The sequence below is a fragment of the Cydia fagiglandana genome, chromosome Z (genome assembly GCF_963556715.1).
Source record: "Cydia fagiglandana chromosome Z, ilCydFagi1.1, whole genome shotgun sequence".
Lineage (NCBI taxonomy): Eukaryota > Metazoa > Arthropoda > Insecta > Lepidoptera > Tortricidae > Cydia > Cydia fagiglandana.
The window spans coordinates 19,009,527-19,031,394 of record NC_085959.1 but is presented as its reverse complement, the minus strand read 5'-3'; the positions used below and the strand labels follow the sequence as shown (position 1 = coordinate 19,031,394).

The 21,868-nt window shown below is 37.8% G+C and overlaps 1 protein-coding gene across 1 annotated transcript in view; it reads right to left on the bottom strand.

Annotated features, from left to right (window-relative positions):
- Positions 1-5,032: 5,032 nt before the first annotated feature.
- Positions 5,033-21,868, bottom strand: part of LOC134678243 (uncharacterized) — a 29,298-nt gene continuing 12,462 nt past the window's right edge. Inside the window, exons 5-10 of the mRNA XM_063536714.1 lie at positions 10,436-10,629; positions 9,727-9,886; positions 8,766-8,941; positions 7,848-8,058; positions 7,272-7,374; positions 5,033-5,534 (exon numbers count right to left, since the gene is read on the bottom strand). Of these exons, the coding sequence (XP_063392784.1) occupies positions 5,324-5,534; positions 7,272-7,374; positions 7,848-8,058; positions 8,766-8,941; positions 9,727-9,886; positions 10,436-10,629 (1,055 nt within the window). The 3' untranslated portion in view covers positions 5,033-5,323. The remainder of the gene's footprint in view (positions 5,535-7,271; positions 7,375-7,847; positions 8,059-8,765; positions 8,942-9,726; positions 9,887-10,435; positions 10,630-21,868) is intronic.

Here is a 21,868-nt window from a genome sequence, read left to right as displayed (position 1 = left end):
TTAATATGTAAAAGATTTTATTTCCGTTCACTGGTAAAAGATAATAAGTTAAAAGTAAACTTGGTAGGTACCTACTCAGGTGGAAGAACTCAGGCGGCAGCTATAACTGATTAACGATGAACTAAGTAGATATTTAAGGCTAAGATGCGATCGCTGCAGTTTTTAGGGTTGCGTACCCAAAGGGTATAACGGGACCCTATTACTAAGATTCCGCTGTCCGTCCGTCCGTCGGTCTATCACCAGGCTCTAAGTATCTCACGAACCGTGTTAGCTAATAGACAGTTGAAATTTTCACAGATGATGTATTTCTGTTGTCGCTATAACAACAAATACTAAAAAGTACGGAACCCTCGGTGGGCGAGTCCAACTCGCACTTGTCCGGTTTTTATTTAATGTATCCCTTCAGAGTTTGACAAGTGTGCTATGAAACGAATAACATAATAGGCATATCATAATTTGCGATAATTGTTATAGTTGCAATCGCAATCAAAACAGATTAGGAGAATTTTTTTGGATAAAGGTCGTCTTACTAACCTAGTAGGATTTATCGTGAATTAATATGAGTATTTGCTGAATTGTTGTATCAGTATGTACTCTTTACTTACCTATTCTTAGGTATGACATACCATAGCACTACCACACGAAGAGACCGCTTACGCATTCCTTAGCACCTCAAACATTTTCAATTTATACGGTAGACTAATGGGTAGACGCGGACCGAGTAGCTAGATCAGTGCCCAGTAGAAAAATGCGACCGAGAATAATGCTGCGCGGAACTAACGCTAGTGGCGAAAAATGCGACCGGGAAAAAAGAAACATGAACAGCAATAAATCACCAGGAAGCGATCTCATACGCATGTCTGACCTAAAAACAGTTGCAGATAAAATAAGCCCGATTCTAGCCAAACTAATTAACTTATCAGTTAATCAACAAAAATTTCCTACTAAACTCAAACAGGCAATAGTGCGTCCAATCCATAAGAAAGGTTGTTTTAAAAATTATTCTAATTTCAGACCCATATCTTTACTATCTAGTGTTGACAAAATAATAGAGAAATGTATTACCGACCGAATATCACATTACCTACAAACTAATCATATTCTAAATAGTCGCCAGCATGGATTTCAAAAACAGAAAAGTACGAACACACTATTATCTGCCTTTACAGATGAGATTAACAATAATTTAGCAGATAAACAGTTTGTGGTAGCTATCTTTTTTGATTTTAAAAAGGCTTTTGACACCCTAGAGACCGATACTTTGCTGAAAGCCATGGAGGAGTGCGGGGTGGGGCGGCCACTGAACCAATGGTTCCGTGACTACCTCACCGCGCGGTCCTTCCGCGTGAAGGTCGGGTCGGCGCTCAGTGACGAGCAGGCCGTCCGCTGCGGAGTGCCGCAGGGCTCGGGCTGCGGGCCCCTCTGTTACCTGATGCACGTGAACAGCCTGTGCGGCGTGCTGCGCCACTGCTCCGCGCACATGTTTGCGGACGACCTGTGCACGCTGCGCGCTGGCACCGACCTAGAGCAGACCTGCAAGCTCGTACAGGAGGACGTCGATGCCGTTGTCAAGTGGTCACACGATAATGGAATCGTACTAAATGCCGATAAGACAAAACTCATGATAATTCATTCTCCATATTTGGTACCTAAAAATGATATCCCATCCATTTTCACTCATAGTTTCCAATGTTTTCATAGTATTAATAACTCCGGAACTTGTAAATGTCAGCCCATAGAAAGAGTTAATAGTTTTACATATCTTGGCATGAAAATCGACGAAAATTTCTCCTGGACGACTCATGTAGATTACATTAGTAATAAATTAAGAATACTTTTAAGCATATTTTACCATCTTAGTTTTAAAGTTCCTGTTAGCACGTTGAAATGTATTTATACTTCTTTAGTAGAGTCTATTATTAGTTACGGTCTTGACTGCTATGGCCTCACGTTTAAAACTAACATAGATAAATTAGAAATGTTACAAATTCGTTTTCTAAAGTTACTAGTTAATAAAAAGATAAAACACAGTTGCAAATCTGACTATAGACAATTATTTAAAGTATGTAAAATTTTACCAGTGGGATTAAAACTCAAATATATCTTAGCTGTAAACAGTCATGGCAGCCAGGAACACAGGGATCTAGTCAATCATAGTCATAATACCAGAGCACTAACTGCGGGCAAATATGAAGTACCTAGGGTGTATAATTATTAGAGGGCGGAGTACCGGTGGCAAATTTCACACAAAAGGTATGGAGTCGTTTTTATAATTATTATTTTAGGCTTGAATAATAAAATTATTCATTTACCTAATGTACTTAGTATGGTACCTACTCGTAAATTGGAAGTAAGTAAGACATTTATTTTCATAAATCGATTTCAGGAACACCTAAATGTTATGTCGTAACTGTTTTGGGTTATTTTTCAATTTCTTTTAACAAAGTCACCATTCATCGATATAATATTTTTTACCATATACAACCTGTCTTTTCAAAAAGCTACTAATTTACAAATTTATGAGACATTTAGAAACTAATTATTTGACATTGTCAATTTAGACAGCTGCTTTACATCTATATTATCTGAATTATTATTGCGTCGGCTAAATATTTAAAACCAAAAAATAGCAAGATAAATAAGCCATGTGAAGCAACAATTCTGCGGATGATAGAACCGTACGAAAATCTTATATACAGGGCGTCCCACGGCGATGCCACATGGAGGGAAAGTACCTTAAATATCATAGATAGCATATTTTGCTGAAAGAAGACTTCATTTTATTTTTAAAACTTAGTTGAATTGCATTCATACTTTTTTAATTTTTTTTGAAAAAAAATGTATGGAAAAAAATTATCGCGTCATTGGAGGAAAAGTACCTTAATTATTGTAAAAGAACATCTTACTGAAAGAAGACATTATTTCGATTTAAAAAAGCAAGTTGAATTGCATTTTAAATAATTTCATGGTTAAACCGGGAATCGAACCCGCTACACGAGAAAAAAAAATACCTTGTAGCTTTGTCATACCGATCGAAAGGCTTCAATGTGAGAATTATTTTTTTGGTACAAGGTATTTTTTTTTTCTCGTGTAGCGGGTTCGATTCCCGGTTTAACCATGAAATTATTTAAAATGCAATTCAACTAGTTTTTTTAAATCGAAATAATGTCTTCTTTCAGTAAGATGTTCATTTACAATAATTAAGGTACTTTTCCTCCAATGACGCGAAATTTTTTTTCCATACATTTTTTTTCAAAATAAATTAAAAAAGTATGAATGCAACTTTACTAAGTTTTAAAAATAAAATGAAGTCTTCTTTCAGCAAAATATGCTATCTATGATATTTAAGGTACTTTCCCTCCATGTGGCATCGCCGTGGGACGCCCTGTATAATGAAGAAGAATGTAGCATTCACTGTATTTCTTGCTCAGAGATTTAAAGCAGTTGAAAAAATATAATGTCGAAAAACACTTTAACAGTAAACAACACCAAATTAACTGTGGAAACCAAAATGGCACCTTCTAGATAGAAACCCAGATGCTGACGAATTAAGGAATATGATTACAATGGAAAATTATAAACAAGTCCTTAAACATGCAACCATGACATCGGTAGATGTAGAGCGATCGTTTTCCACTCATAAATGGATCTTATAATAAATTAAGAAACCGATTCACTCCGAAAAACCAGGAACATGTGGCCATAGTCCAGTCATTTTATAACATGGATACGCACTTAAGTGTAGATTGTGAGGAGGACCTCGAACACATAATTCCAGTCCTCAATTGTAATTGAATGGTCTTGAAAATAATATATCGTTTGGCAGGTATAACTTCTTAGTCTAGTATTTAGTACCTAATGATAATGTTTTGATAAAAAACATATTATTATGTATTATAGATATTAACAACATATTACATTATATTTGTATGCTCGTAAGATAATTTCTATAAGTTCCTAAAAATTATTATGCAAAATTAATCATTTATTCGTTATTTATTTAATCATAAGAATACTTAGGCGACTCCATACCTTTTGTGTGAAATTTGCCACCGGTACTCCGCCCTCTAATAATTATTATGGCGATAGGACACTAAAGAAACGTTTACCCTATTTACTGAACACTTTGCCCACGGATATAGTAAAAGAGCCCAAAATAAATAGATTTAAAATCAGTCTAAAAAGGTATCTCCTGAATACTCTATAGGGGATGTGTTACCCTATAGTGTATTCATGATATACCTACCTATTTCAACTACGAATGTAAACCTATTCTAATTTTTAAATTTAATTAAGTATAGTATTATAGTATACTGAGACTCCACAGTCAAACTAAATGTAGTTTTGTGGAGCATTGTATGTAACAATAAAGTTGTAACTTCTAGTATAATAAATAATGAAATAAAAAAAAAATAAAAATAAAAAATAATGCCACGCGGAACTAACGCTAGTGGGGAAAAATGCGACCGGGAATAATGCTACGTGGAACTAACGCATTTGGGGCACTGATCTAGCTACTCCCCAAACCATCGAGTGTTGCCTACTTATATTGCCTTGATACAGCTGGGGTTTTGTAACATTCCATTAGATCTTAAGCCTCCTCCACACTCGTGCGCGAATCGCGGCGCGAAGCCGCGAACGCGAGTGTGGCGTCGATTTTCGCAGACAGAGAAATCGACTCCACACTCGCGTTCGCGGCTTCGCCCGCGATTCACGCGCATAGTCTGGAGGGGGCTTTATGTAGCTCAGTACTTCATGTTAACCCTTTAACCATTTGACACCTGTCTAGTCATTCGATTTCGAACCGTAATTCTTATAGTAGAGATGCGTTTTTGTTTTAATCATGACGGCAAGTATGTTGCCGCTACGGACTACACACTACACATTGTAACGGATCTTTAGAAAACCGAACTCAATTGGCTTTTCACCCCACCTCGCTCTCCATGACCTAACACAATAAATGACTATGATAAGATTGATAAAATTTACAGACTCAAAAATCATTGTTTTAACTTTCCCCCAAGGTGGCTACTTTTCACAATATCAGTAAAGTTAGGCTAGACTGAACCAGAAAGACATTGTTAAAAGAAGTCTTAGTATCTAGCTACATATAGATATCTTGAAACACTCACTGGTTTATATGAACCTACTCGTACACATACCTACCTATGATGAAGTGGTGCACAATCTTAGAAGTGTACCTATATAATCTTGGTTATGTTGGCCACACGCATTATTTAGTCTACAGGTAACTTATGGCCAATATAACACATGAACCTTTATTAAGATCTGACAAATGGCGATATGGGAGTGGGCGAGGGGTTTAGTTGCGCGAGTCGGTAGAGGAGGGTAAGTTTTCTCCGTCGAGCTTGTGGCGCGCGGCGTGCGCGTAGGCCTCGGCAGCGATGGCCGGCCAGGAGTCGCGCGCGGCGGGGGCCCCGGCGGCCCACTCTGACGTGGACACCTCTGCCGGCCTCTCCGCGCTTTCCGTCTTCGGCGCGCACTCAAGTGATAGCGGCTTTGGTGTTTCAATCCTATACAACATACAACTCAAATTTAGGATTATAACCTAGTGTTTTAGCCACACTCATGGCATTTAGGTCCGACTGACAAGGTTGTACGGAGCGGAAGTAAGAGGAACAACGGGACGGGAACGGGACAAACACTTGTAAGGAACAGTCGGATTTAGACATTTGCCGCCCGTAGGCTATGCCGATTTTGCCGCCCCTCCCCTATCCACCTCGTTTATAGCTTTTTAAAGTACTTTCCAATCAGAGGCGTTTAATTTAATAGTACAACGCACCATAGTCATATTAAAATGCATATAAGGAGCATTCCACGGGCTGTCCCGTACAAACGCATTGTATTTCCTGTGTTGCGACTTTTTTCTCGGCATTTAAAGCAGGCGATTATTTTTCTGTGCATATTTTTGACCATTTGTCATAGAAAAGGAAACTCTTACACCTTTAAATCTTCAGAAACTTCGCGTTTGTTCGGGACAACGGTAGACAATTTCATGGAATGCTCCATAAGGTGATGTCAGTATTCTAGATACAGATTTATATGAGCCGTTTTTGTCAGCCAATGACGATGCGACCTCGTTATATTTGCCTGATCTGATCGGCGACCGGTGGGTACCGCTGGGTTTTGGCCATTGAGAATCAAGGTGAGGCAGTTTGATAATAGCTAAGGAGTTTGGTCGGATCTGGCATCGAGTGCTCAAGGGACTATGCTATACAAATGGCTTATATTGATGGGCCACAAATAATGTTCCTAAATAAAAACGCGAGCGTAGCGAGCGCGAAATTTTTTCTGTAGTAACAGCGCAATTTGATAGAAAATGGTACATATTTAAGTGTTACTGTCAGTCCTCACTTATGGTGCTCAGACTTGGTCTTTGACGGAAGCTCTGAAATCCAAACTCGGGGTTTGACAGAGAGCTATGGATCGCAGCATATTAATTGTGAAACTAAGGGATCGCATCCGGAACACCATGGTGCGCTCTAAAACTCAGATAATAGATGTAGCTCGAAAAGCGGCCAAGCTAAAGTGGGACTGGGCTACGGCTAGTTATGTCTGCCACATGCCGAACAACTTGTGGGCCAAGTTAACCACAAAGTGGGTGCCCCACGAGTCAAACCGGGGAACCGGTAGACCTCATCGGCGATGGCGGGATAACTTGGACTCCTTTTTGAGAGACTGGCCAGATGTAGCTCAAAACCGAAATGATTGGAAGAAGAGGGGGGAGGCCTTTGCCTAGCTTTATTTGTGGTCCATTAATAATCTTCCAAAATAAAACCGCGAGCGTAGCGAGCGCGAAATTTTCGGTAGAAATAGCGCAATTTGATAGAACATGGTATATTTTTAAGATTCCAAGCTTCAAAACGGAATAGGATCACTTTGTTGTCCGTCCAGCCATTTATCTGTTTCAATATAAAGGGTCTTGACATGACAGAGGGCGGCAAAATCGACAACTAAAGCCTGTTATTTAAATTATACAAATATATAGGAGAGCGGCAAAATTCTGGTCAACCCTATCTGAACAGCAAATATTTTTTGACCCAAATTTGCCGCCCCCTAAAATCTGCCGCCCTAGGCTTCAGCCTACTCAGCCTAGTGGTAAATCCGGCACTGGGAACAGTTCATACTACATCCATTCTTTTCAAGTCGTTCTTCCTCTTACTCGTACACTTATCTGAATAAATTGATTAAATGACTATGAGAAATATATTCACTTAGATTCAGTCATGCACTCTTAGATAAAAAAATACCTCACGCGTTCTGGTGACTGCATGGCATCGTTCGTGCTTGATATTTCAAGGTCCTCGGCGTAATTCAGGTGCAACTTTTCACCATCGTTTCGTGTTTCTTTTTCTGAAAACGCAATCCAGTCTCAATTGATATTAAATCTCGAGTCCTAATTCGAAAACTACTCAAATCAGACAGCGAGATGTAGGTACTGTCCAGTCTGATTTTTAGTTTAGAGCGAATCCTGAGACATTCTGAGATCCATGTTGGCGAGTGTTAGGGCTGATGTAGACGGCGCTATTTTAATTACATTGCGGACTGTTGGTTACATCCCATTCCACCGACCGATCAAAACCCGCAATGTAATGAAACTCGCATGCGAGTTCACGCATCGCCTAAATCAGTAGTCGTCACCCTTTTAGCAGCCAAAGGCCACATTGACGACGTCGACGCGGGCCGCACTTTGGAAATATTAGTGATCTTAACAGACATTGTCGTTTGTCAGTATTATACACAAAATAGCTAGAGGCGCTTGCGGGCCGCAAGCGAGAGGTTCGCGGGCCGCCTGTTGCCGACCGCTGGTCTAAATGAGCCCTTACCGTCGAGGTTGATGGGCTGGTCGGGCCAGCCGAGCGAGTCGCCCTCGACGTCGACGGGCTCGTCCTCGGCGTCGTAGCGCGGCTCGCGCGGCCGCTCCTCGCGCCGCTCCTCCTCCAGGTCGTACCCCAGCATGCTCTCCACGGTGTGGTGCCGCTTGCGAGTGCGCAACTTCAGTCGCCGCTGCCGGTTGGCGCGGATACGCTGGTACGTCTGTCCATTACAATCTATGTTAATACTGTTACTGGAAGCTTTTACTTGCACTGTTTGTTTGTAGGTTCCCTATACATCATTCGATTGAGATGAAACTTCACATACAAGATGGCAGAACCTCCAAAGCGCACGATCCCTAAAAGAAGTTGCGTGAATGTATTTCAACATCACCAGTTATAAAAAAAAACCGGTCAATTGCGAGTTCGTTTATAATGCGACATAAAATATTAGAAATAGGGAATATTACACAAAACTCTGCGTAGGGGCGCCACTATCACTATCCATCACAATCTGGGTGTCTACCGCGAACCTCTCTATCACTCTTGTGTATTCGAGCGATAAAGGGGCAGTTTTTTTCACTATGAAAAAAATACTTGTTTTGAAATGTACAATTTGAGCTCCTCCACACGATATCCCACTTGACCTAGTAACTAGAATTTGAAATTTTGCTCCCTCTTCATATGGAATTTTTTTCATATCTAATAAATGATCCCATAAGTGTTCCGTAAACAAAGTTTTGTACGGAACACTAAAAAACAACACTTTCAATGTGTCTGGGTTTTTCATGACTATACCCAATTTCAAATCGATAGCTTAATTAGTTTCTTGAGCTAATTAGCGACGTGAAAGACGAACGGACAGACTCGCAACTCTTGTACCATTTTGGTACGGAATCCTAAAAAGGTGTACAAAAAAGTGTCACGTACTTCCCAGCGCGCGTCCTCATCCTGGTGATGCAGCGAGTGCGCGGGCGGCGCGGCGTCGCGGGGCAGCGCGCTCAGGCTGTAGAGGTGCTGCAGCTCCTGTAGAAAGTGCGCTTGCGCCACGCCCGGGCCGAGCCGCGCGCCGCATACACCACATGCTGACTTGCGCTCGCCATCGGCTGCAAATATTTCTAAATTATTCCACTGCATCAAATCAAATGTTTGCAGTATCATCATCATCATTATCATCATATCAGCCAGAGGACGTCCACTGCTGAGGCCTCCCCCAATGAGTGTCGCAATGACCGGTCTTGGCCACCCGCATCCAGCGGACTCCCGCGACCTTCACCAGGTCATCAGTCCACCTTGTGGGGGGTCTACCCACGCTGCGCCTTCCGGTACGTGGTCGCCACTCGAGAACCTATCCGCCCCAACGGCCATCGGTTCTACGGGCAATTTGTTACATAGTAGTTTGCAGTATGTTACATAGTAACCCTTACAATGTTAAGTATTTATTATTTAGGATTAGAAAATTACGACTCTAAATTATAACTCTTAAAACTTTTTAAGTAAACTAGCGACCTGCCCCTGCTTCGCATAGGTTACACAATACCTTAACAAATTATATAGGTATCTAAACCTTCCTCAAAATCACTCTATTGATAGGTGAAAACCTTATGAAAATCCGTTTAGTAGTTTTTGAGTTTATCGCGAACAGGCAGACGCGGCGGGGGACTTTGTTTTATAAGATGTAGTAGATCTAAGTTAATCGTTTAGGTAATCAAGAGCAGGTATGCGGTGAGGCTGAGATGAGACGTATCGGTGTCACCGCTCGAGTAGCCACTCGACTTGCAGGACCGCGGTGGGGCCGAGGCGGCAGAGTCCGATGAACTGGTGTCGTCGCGCTAGTTCTAGTATTGCAGCAGCATGCTACTTCAGGTACTGTTACCAAGTGTAGACTCACGGGAGAAGAAATCATGTGAGTCAGTGCAGGGCGCGGTGGCGGGCGGCTCATCGTCCTTGCAGGGCCGCGGCGACGCCGAGGCGGCGGAGCCCGGGGAGCTGGTGTCGTCGCGCGGGTAGTGCCGGTACAGAGGCGGCGTGCTGCTGTCGTCCCGGACGCTCTGCACAACACCACATTATGTACAGTCAACGGTAAAAATATGGGTGTACAAATCATTTAAAAATGTTTCCCATAACTCTTATGTCAGTGAATTAAGAACTATGGGACATATTTTTGAGTAAGTTGTCTACACCAATATTTTTACCGTTGACTGTACTTACAAATCTTTGTTTGAACTCTCAGTACAATTTGTACCTATAGATATGTATTAAAACTTTGGTATGACGGAATTGGATCCTGGGTTAAATTTATACAATAAACTATTATATTTATTTTTTCATTTGTATTCGTGTGTTTATTGCATATCTTTTAAAGTTGTGTTTTTTTTTGGAATCGGGAGGTAATAAGATACCATAGTTCTGAACTGAACCTTTTAAGTAAAAAATCCTGACCGTAACAATCTGACTCCGATTTTCGTTTCTAGGGTGCAATTTTAAGACTATTTTTAGTTTCCACATAATATATGAGTTTCACATAGGTGCCTACACTAATTATTTTTATTTCCGGAACCTTTCTACGAGTTATTCCACAAAACTATGATAGGACTTACCCTGAGAGCTTGCCCGACGGATTGTCCTAGAGCGTACTGCTCCCCCAGGTGCCTCGCGAAGGCCTTCCCTGGGTACAGGGGGTGGAAGGCGCCTCCGATAGGTCGGAAGGCGCCGCAGCCGAAGCTCTGCAGCGCGGGGTGCAAGAACTGCGGTGCCATGTGGTGCAGGAACCCTTCCATTGCTCGCAGGTATTCTGAATGCATACAAATATACAAATGAACTTCTACCTCTAGATCGTTTATTCTCGCAAGCGTGGAATGATGGAATTATGTTAGTAGGTACCGAGATGATTCTTTAACTCTGGATGTTAATATTGCAAATCTGTATGACGAGTTTGTAAAACATTTTTATTAGAATCTGTTACACATACATATAGTATGCTATCTAGTCAGCATATAGGTAAGGTCAGGTGGGGTAAGAGGAACTATGGGAGAAGGTGGACACTTGTAGCAGTTGTAGCCCTTGTAGGGAAAATAAACAGAGATAATTAAAGATATTAAAAACTAAGTTAAATAATTAAAAGATAATACTTACTAAAAATAAATTAATCTAATTCATGAATAAAATTAACTTAAACATGTTTACGTAGAAGGACTATTTTTATACGATTTCTCTTACCCCAAGAAAAATAAACCCTTACGCCACCTGACGAGCACTTGACCTTAAACATTTTTACAAGCTTTTATTAAACTTGCCCTGTTAGTATTTAAGTACCTATGTATGTAAGTTAGTAGCCAAATCTTGGAAACTAAAATTTGACCCACTTCCCAATCTCCAATGAAATTGAGCTGAAATTTTGCATACATAAAGGTATGTAAATTGGATGACAATGCAATATTACAATGACATGGAGCTGATCTGATGATGAAGACAGGAGACTGTGATAAAAGAACGCAAATTAATTACGTTTGGGGTTTGGGGTTTTTAGAATTATCTCGACGAGTATATTATAGTAGTATACCCTATAATGGACGTGGAACCAGTAATGGGACAAAAAAACATAATTCCTCTAAAATAAGTATCTAAAAGTTAGTTTATAAACACTGGCTGTATATTATCATAAATAAGAGTCCTAGAGCTGTTTCAGTTTGAAGTTTCATTAAGTTTGGTTGTTTTTTAAGAAAATGGCGCCAACCCAAAAGTTGTCGTGTCACTGAAAAAAAATACCACTACGAATTCTTAACAACCTCGTTAAGAGAGTTGAGTTAATTTATTAAATTTTGATTAATTAATACTTGATGAAAACTAGAATGTGTTTTGTTAATTGCATTTACCATGAGATAAGGTATACAACACACTATGTTGTGACTCCACAGATGTAAAAAAATAGGGGTATTTGGCTCAATCCCATTATAGGAGCTGTAAAACTGCGTGTCTCCTATAATGGGACAATTGACAGAATAATGCTTGCCATGCCATAATTTCATGTTTAAACAATAGAAAAGTAAAATGTAGTTACGAAATATGTCAATCAGGAGGTATTCTCGGACTTCGGATAAATTAATATCGTTTTTACAAACTTTTATTTAACGTGCCCTGTTAGTTAGTGTGGGTCCAATCTTGGTAGCTGAATTTGAGCCACTTTTCGATTTCCGATTCAGTTGAAATTTCGTGTAAGTACGTAATTAAGTATGCAAATCGGATGATAATGCAATATTATGATAACATGGACCTGATCTGATGATGGAGACAGGAGGTGGTCATGGGAACTTTATCGCAATAAACCCTAACTAATTGTGTTTGGGTATTTTAGAATTGTCTCGATGGATCTAATACAATAATAATTGGCTGTGGAAAGAAAAATACATTCAGCGATAAAAGCTTATACCAAAAATTGATTTTTTTGCCGTAACTTATTCCCCATTTCAACATTTTATACTGATAGAGCAATGTCCATTATAGGGGGCCCATTACTGGATCCACGTCCATTACCGGGGGCCCATTACTGGAGCTTTGGTGTCCATGACTGGAGAAAAAAAGCATAGTTTTAATTTGTTAAATATGTGGAAACTAATTGCAGTATCTTTGATACAACACGCCTAAAACATGAAAGACGGATAGGACTTTCATCTTTTAACACGCTAAGCGGTAGACCATTTACATGTATAAGGGAAATATCATAAATACTCCAAATTTCCTCTTAAATGTCCCATGACTGGTGCTGTTACTATAGTTGCCTGTTGAAAGAAAAGTACAGTCAGCGAAAAGCTAAAGCGTAAAGCTTATACCAAAATAGTACATTATTGTCGAGGCTCGGAAGTAGCTACTTGCAGGCTGAGGATTCGTTTTAAACGGACGACCTTGGGAGTCCGTTTAATTGAATCCGAAGCCAGCAAGTAGCCTTCCAGCCGAGTCATATATAGTGCTTTTCTCAAAAATGGTGCAAGAAACATAAATATCATAGAAACATTTTACAAAAGCAACGTTCTTACGTATATATTTTCACAGAGAAAAGCCCTTGCCGCCTTTTTATTTTTTAATAAAAAAAACAGAAGTGTATTTTTCTGCCGAAAATACGCCAACCTATTTGAGACAACTAAATAGTCGCGGTACTAATCATCTGTTTGGCTGTTTAATGGGCCTGTGCCTTCATTTGATATGGCCATTTGAACTTTTAAAAAGTTTGGAACTCGACAAATAATGGAATTTGTATGCAACATTGCAGTCCCAAAATCGAGACTGCAATGTTTTTAACTTTTTAATTTTTGACTGACCATAAACTCCGCGCTTCGCGACCAATTTTTTAGACGGCAAAGTCGACTTTGCCGTCCATTTTTGAGAAAAAGATTTTTTCGAAGTGAAACCTTCTTTAGCGGCACTTTTTGTGGTGCGGAAAAAATGTTAAACACGTGACCTGATCGAAAAACTGTTATAATGAGTTTTTCTTTATTGATTTAAATGCCACCTAGTGAGTTTCCCTCTAACTGGTACTAATATAACTCGAGTACTAACAGTAATGTGCTTAGGATTTTCAAGTTTTGCGACGAAATAACGCTAGATGGCGTTAACCTCAATTATACATAGTGTGTCATTGAGTTTTCACTTCTGCCGGGGCGCTCCCGGAGTGCAATCCGTTGTTATTTTCAATAAAATATTCTTGTTTTTAACGCTTCTATTCCCAAACTAAAGGATGAATTCGATTGTACACATTATAAGTATGTTTACAAATCTTCACAATAACTACATGATGAAAATATCCGTGAAATATAGACCGTAGACCGAAAAATAGGTCGTTTTTACGCATTTTTATTTTATTCACAGGTTTTAGTCAGCAGTTCAGTCAGCATAATATTATAAAACGTTGGCCGACGCGGGGGAGTCTCCGTGGCTGAACCACTGGTTGCATCTGCCCCATTATGTAAAACATTGTTATGTTTTTACTAACCCTAGATTTAAGTATTAGTATGCTACTAACATATTAAGGACTTACGTTCGATTAAATGTTTTTTGATATGACTTGATTGATAAAACGCTTATTCAGTGGGTATAATAAAAAATAGTATAAAATAGGTATACTTAGCCGAGTAACGGCCGCTCAGCGAAACAGTAATAAGTGTTTGTTTTAAGAGCGGTAAGTATTGACGTCCTCAATGCGGTTAATAGCACAACACTCGGGTCCAGTAGCTGATGGTTCGTTTAGAGTTAAAACAATAAACGCACGCCGTTTTTGTGACTGACAATGTTGGTGGTCGATATCACAAACAACTGAACTAATAGACATGCGAAGGAAAGTAAAATCCTGTTACAGTTTTCATTTTTATTTGAGAAGACTTTTTATTTTAAAACTGCTTAATCAATTTAACTTACAATCTACTAAGTAATGTTGAAATGTTAAGGCTCTCAGCAAGAAAGTTATAGGCTCTGCACAATACCCGCTCAGTCACTTAATATTTTCAAACATCTAATACTAAGTAAGTTTAGACTTGAACGGTCAATCACGCGCTCTAACTATAACAATTTCAATTAGGTAATTGCTTGGAGTACCTCTCGCCTTGGGCTTATCCTTTGTGTGTTAACAATTATTGTACATATAGCTATACACTATACAGTTCTGTTCTATCGTGAGCCCCCTAATTAGTCTTGACGTCCGGGCCTAGTTGATTTGACAAATTAGCATTCATGCTCTAGGTAATCAGGCTATAGGCAAATATTGGGGCATCTTGAGCCTTTGACGTGCGTTTTGTCTCGCAGTGAGTAACCGCATTGTTGACCTATTATCAGATCCCTGCGTATGCCGACTCGAGCTTTCAGATGCGCACAGCTTCAAACGTATTGTTTATTAACTAAATGATTGTGAAGGATTAGTCCTTGACAACTGTATAGTTGTCACATCTACTGATACGGTCCAATGAACTACCAAAATATTGTTATGTCAAATACTTAGGTATTTATTTTACGCATTATTTCTTAGGTATCATAAGATATGAAATAATGAAAGGTCATATTTGCTAAAAGTAGTAATAATTATTTTAATTTAGTTACATAAAATAAATTTTTGTAGTCGTAATTAGTACCAGGCAATGTAGGAATTTGCATAGTTTTTTATTGTTACAAGTAATTTCAAAAAATTGCTTTGGCTATAAACTGAAATTCTGATGTGTTCGCAACTTTACCTAGATGAAGACCAGTTGGCGCTCGTTACTTGCAGCTACCATTCTATTGTGGTTACACGTAAACACTCGAGAAAAGAATAGTATGGCCGGAACCCGCGTTAATACTACTAACATAAACGTTATGAAATGATACACATGGTGCATTAGGTGGAGCGCCTGTTCCAAACGTAATCCTGCTTATGAATTAGATGTAAACTAGTTTTGTACATTTAATTCTACTGTATATTCATACCAAAATACTAAAACCATTCTTAAAATGCAATTCTAGTAGGGTAATCTATAATCTAGGTAAATTTATACCGTACAGCGCCACTTGCGCCATCCCACTAACCCGAGATTAATCGCGATTTTTGAAACCGTTAACCCAGTGTCAAATTGTACGGGTAATCATGGTAACCTGTACCATGTATGTTTGTGTATGTGTGTGGTGTGCTGGTAAGATTCAGGTTTAACCGGTCAACCCTAGGACAGTTAAAGTCTGTGACCGTTCTAATGTGACCATAACAAAGTCTATTGGTGGCCCGTATAGGTACTTATTAAGTTGATAGGTACTAGGAACCTTTATCAATTCTCGTTTAATAATATTAAAATAACAAATAACGCTAAAAACTAAAGGCCATAGTCGGTTTTCCATAATAAGTTGGCCCTTAAATCGATTGAGTACAGGACTTGACCTCACACATTGCTAATTTTTGACAGGAAGTACCGTTTGTAAAATTTTGATATTTAGGTAAGTAGTAGGCCAATGTCTGGCTTACAACTAGAAAAAAAATTAGAGGTGTCGCTACTTCACAACGACATTAAAAAAATGTTTTATTTTTTTTACTTCATTTTTTTTTTATACACGGTGTAACATGAGGAAACCGAATAATTTTAACCACGCATTTCTGGGGTCAAAAGAAGTAAAAAATGTAATAAGAGTTTAGGTCAATTTCGCCAAAAAAAATTTTTTTTGTTATATTTTTCAATTTTTTGAATGTATAAGTACATAAAAAATAAATGTTATTGGTAAACTTGTCACTTAAAATTGATTTTTCCATTTTTTTTTTCGTAGAACCTACTTTTTGCAAAGTGTTACTTGTCACTTTTTGACATCTATCAATAAGGATATTTAGACTACGTCCCATAGCAGCAGCATCACCATCAAAAAGGCCTTTTACACTATGTAACAATAAAAACTAGTTTTACTTTCAATTAATAATATCTCTGAAACTGGACGAATTTCAAAAAAGTTTATAGGACATTTTTGTCTCTAAATATGATCAGGAATACGCTGCTAAAATTATTCGGTTTACTCATGTTACACCGTGTATATGACAACTGGTATTCGTTTTTTGAGTATCGATGCATACCTGAATAAAGAACACTAGTTAAAAAATTTAAGCAAATCGCTTGAATACATCCCGATACATTACATTAAAGAAAAATAATCATATAATCATAAGTCAGAAACTGTCACTAGTAGATGTTGATACTCAGCAAAAATATCCTTCACCCTAAGAAGTACTCACAAAAAAAAATCCGAATCAAATTGATTTAAGGGCTAACTTACTATGGAAAACCGACTATGGCCTTTACTTAAAAAAACTATTTAGGTACCTAGCTTCTTACTCGTAAAAATATCAAGTGCTAGCGAGAACATTGTTTGTTAACCTAAAATCCGATTTATATATTGCTGTATTTTTGTACATTTCTTTCGTTTTCTATTCTAACACGTATACGCAAACAGCAAATCATCCATCCGGCTGTTTCCGTTTGAACGGACATCAATATATCAGATTGTAATAGGCCAATAAGCGGGCAATAAAAAGGAGCTAGCCGCCGTTGAAAGAAATACGGTCCTGATTTATGCCCGATAGGAATGCGCACCGCCCCTTTTTCAATAAGTCGCGATAAGAATCATTGCTACTTGCACCACTGGGGTATGCAATTAAATAACCAGCTAATCCGAAGAACACAAACGTGCGTATCGCTTATCAGGAAAATTTCCGACGGGATCTTGCAAAAACTAAAAAAGTTAAGCCCTTAAGTTTTAAATAAGTTACACGTTGTTACTTACTTGTATTTTTATAAATAATGCTTATATTTATTTTACTTCTAAAATAAGTCAGTCATAATTACGCAGATAGATTCTATTTAACTTTTTCACATTCGATGCGGCAGCGCTAAACCCAAACTTACCGCCAATGCTGTACAAGTCCCGTATGAAAATGCCTGAATTGCGTTACGCCTACGGCCTACGAGTACATTTTCCCATGTGATGGCGATTTCAAAAGTCCTTCTATACAGACTGGAATATAATCTATTGGCAATAATTGTACACTATTGCAGAGTACGGGAAATGGCCATTTGTGGATGAGTATCGATTGGCGTTGTAGGAAGTAGAGTAATAAAATCAAGGGCAGACTGGAACCCTTCCCTAGTTACAGGAAGAGTATTTGAGTATTTACATTAGAGTTTTTGTGGAAGACTTTCTCTCATATGCATTAAATATACACGAAAATTAGGAGGCTGGTTTCTTTAAAAAAATATGTGCTAGTTAAGACAGTTAAGAATGTCATTGGTCATTTTTCGTTGCTCCTTTTAATGTATTTACTAACAGTAGGTACCTACATAATACATATTCACTAAATTAGCAAATGAATTTTGTATCGTTTCTGAACAAATCCCCAAGTTTATAATACGTAATTTAAGACGAAAGTGGAGGACCCGATTTGTTACATACAACCACAGGTAATAGCCCCTACGTTTGAATTTATTCGATTTTTTTTATAATTATGAGTTAGGTGCATTTAAATATCTGTTTTTCCTAATTTTACCATAATCATAAAATCGAGAAAAGCAAAACGCAGGGGCATGGTTAATATACATCAAATTATGTAAAAGTATTTTCCCTAATGTCAATATCCAGAGAGGAAAATGGGGACTACTTTAGTATGAAGAAACGGCCGTCCCCTTTCCTCTTCATGTAAACGCATTGGTTTTTGGATATCTTTTACGATTTAATTGATTTAGGCAATTTCCTGATTAATGGGTTTGGACGGAATAGACAATAAATATTAGTACACCATCCGTTCGGTTACATAATGCACCCCTTACCGATAAAACAGATTGTTTAGCGATATTATTATGATTTCTGAATTTTTTTGCAATTAATAAACCAATTTAAGCTTGAACGGAAAAATGGATCTAAAGTAAAAGTGTACGAAGATATTTTAACAGTTTCCATTTTTAAGGACCTCTGTAAAATACTGACGACATACAAGTAAGTATACTTTCGCTTTGCAGAAGGTAATTATATGATAAATATTGTATTACCATCAAGCTTCAACAAAATGATGCCGTAATCCCATTATTAAATGGACTACACATTTTTCTTGAGAGCCACTGATGTTTTTCCTGAAAATTAGAACTTTGTTTAACATAATATTATGTTAACAACAATATGTTAGTAACAATATTGTTGTTTACTGTTTTAACCAGTAGATATAAAAGGACAGTTATATTTTATACAGTAAAATATTAAAATTAACATATATTTTAATATTTAAAAAAATTCAGGATGTAAAGAAAGATCGCTACCAAGCTATTATTCCTTGGTCACTATTGTAGTGCCTATTTGTATAGAATCTATACAAATAGGCACATAGTTATCATTATCACAGCGAAAAACGAAAAAATAACTTAATCTATAGTATAGATTTATAACTATTCGGCGAGCGACGCATACCTAATCTATCAATGTAATAAGACTAAAAAGCTCCGTTTAGACACTTTAGACGGTTCAAAAACTTGCATGATATTTTCGTATACATTTCTAGTCTGTTCGAGTAACTGAACACGGAGAAAAATAGAGATGCTACTCCTAAATATACGTGTGATACTTCATTAGATTTGTCATGATGCCTCGAAAAATGTATACGAAGCGTGTATTAGCACACAAAAAAAATCAAAGTTATAAACAAAATAGGGGAAAAATGTAGATATTTTTTTATTTCCCTAATATCTCAAAAAGTATTAACATATAAGAAACAAAATTAATATTATAAAAGAGAAGGATATTTTTAATAAAACATTCTATACTTGCCTCTGGAAGTCTGTATCTCCATTATTTATTATACTTTTTATTAAACGCTGAACACTGCCCTTCGCGTCTCATTTTTGGGAAACGCGCGCGGCTTGAAAAAGCGATTAGGTAACAAAAAAACATACTTACGGTGTATTTAAAACATGCCAACAAATGTACTACTTGTAGAAATTTATCTTAAAAATGTTTTTTCAACAAGTTAGGCAATTGTTAATTAGAAAAAAATTCTCAAACTTCGTTCTTTATTGAAAACGATAAAAAATGTATTAAATAACTATCTTAAAATTTTGTCGCTTCCTAGAGCCCTTCTCATATAAATGCTTAATAAGATCACATTATAAAAATTAATAAAGTTAATACTATCCTTAAAATAATTTTTAGAATAACATAGTAAATTGACAAAAGATTAAAAATCAAAGTAAAATTATAAACTTAAAACTACATTATATATACTTAACCTAACTATATTTTTAGAACTTTTACCGAATTTTTATTATTATTTGTCATTAATTTATTTTTATTTTATTAATTTTTATTATGTTAGTTAAATTAAGTTTTCATAAAATACGTATTGTTAATTTTAAACAACATAATAACTAAAGTCAGAAGCAGAAGTTGCTAAGCAGGCCAGGTGTATCAAATGATCTTGACGCGACTTTATTATTAAGAGAATAAGAGCGTGTCAAGGTAATTTTGAACACCTCGCCCGCTTAGCTACTTCTGCTGCTGACTGTACATTTTAATAAGTAATTAGGTAGGTATACCTAGTAAGAGATAAAAAATAATCATAGTAAAAATATTTTTTAGTTTTTATGTTCCTTCTTAAAGTTGTCAACTGGATACAAAAACTTAATGTGCTTAAAATAATTCTTGTTTATTTTTAAAACATGTAGGTACATTTTTAGTTTTTTTTTTTATATTAATATAAAAAAAACTAAAAATCATACTTGTACTTATTTCAGTAATTAACATGAGGTAAATATTTTCCATTGTGTGATACCTAGCTCGAAATTAAACTTTTCGCGCTAGTTTAAGCGTAAAGCATCTCGAGCGGCATTTTTTAAATAACAAAACATTTTTTCTAGTACATCATTTAAACCTTAAGTACCAAATGTACATTACGTACGATCGATACAATCCACAAAATTAACCACCACGTTGTTATAAATTAAGCTTACCTTAGTAGCGCCGGCTGTGGTATAGCGAAACCGAGAAAACTGCGGGAGCCCGGGAAAGCTTCGCGAAAACGCGCACTCGTCGTGGCGGAGCACCGGCGACTGCCGCGGGGCTGCGCTGGCTGGGCGGGCGGCCCGAGGACACGCCCCGCTACTACCACCGACAAAATAACACTTACAAATTTATATCTGAAAAAATATTCAACGGGCACCTCTTTCATCTAAGTAGATAATCATCTACTATATTTAATATGTGGTTATTATTAATGAAATGTCGGGTTTTCAATTATTTAGCAACCCACCATATAGGCTTTGGTAATCTTATATTAACACCATAAACGTAATGCCTTTAAAATGGGTAAGTACTCATACTTATCTAAATAAAAACGAAAAACTGTTACTTCATTTTTCTAAAGTTAGCACTCAGGTACTTAGTTACCGATTATTCTCCACATCGTCGCATTGAGAAAATCATAAAAACAAGTTGAAGTACAACTAGGGCGGAGCATTTCGATTCCGACCACTCCCAGCCCCAGCTGTGTTACGCCAGTAAACAAATCGATCCATTGGGGATTTGCATTACTTTTAATCCAGCTTACTCGTAGCTTGATAGCTTAACATGAGCACCATGCACCGTATATGCCCCGCACATACTAACAACTTTCGTGCTAGCTAACAACTTCTACCTGAGAATCCGCTCGCATAGAATAAAATTTACTGTGCAATATGCTATGCAATGTGCATTTCACCGTAAAAAATACGTTTTTAGTGAAAACACGTTTTCCTAGTTCAATCTAATTTTAATGTCGACTCAGAGAAAACGCGTATTCGATAGTTTTTTAACCACGTCAGTGGCAAACAAACATGCGGCCTCCTGATAGTAAGCCGTCACCGCAGCCCATGAACGCCTACAAGTAAAGGGGTGTTACATGCGCGTTGCCGATCCTTTAAAAACACGTACACTCCTTTTATGAGGAACCTCATTCCGTAGCCCCTCAGTAAAACCTCGGCAGGGAACCCATTCCACAGCCGGAGCGTAAGCGAGAGGAAATTGCTCTCGGTAACACTCACAAAGTCTCTTAAAAATAGTGAAGCCTTGTTATTCAATATTAATTTTAGTTGAGAACTAGGAATCGAAAGACAGGTGCAACGACGAATGAAGCGAGGAGAAGCTTGTTAGGTTAACAATGAGCAATAATCGCCAGAACCAATTTTAATTTTTTTATAATGTGAACCTTGTTACATGCATCGGCTAGTCCAAATCTGAATCTTAATCTGAAATCCAAGTTAAAACTAGTTTTCACCGAGGCCATACGGAAAACTAGTGAAAACGCATTGTCACTGAGGCGATTCGGGAATGGGATGAAAGGCCCTCTCTGCATTTTCTTCTGAGGTAGTTTGGTGCTAGAATGCAGTGACAGCGCCAACCCTAGTAGCATTTTCGTTGGGGCCCACGGTGCCAACGGTAGGGAAAACGTTGGGATGAGGTTCGTTCCGTAGCCAACATTAATTTTGTATTGGCCCACCATCGCATTTACCAACATTCGCTGTGGCACA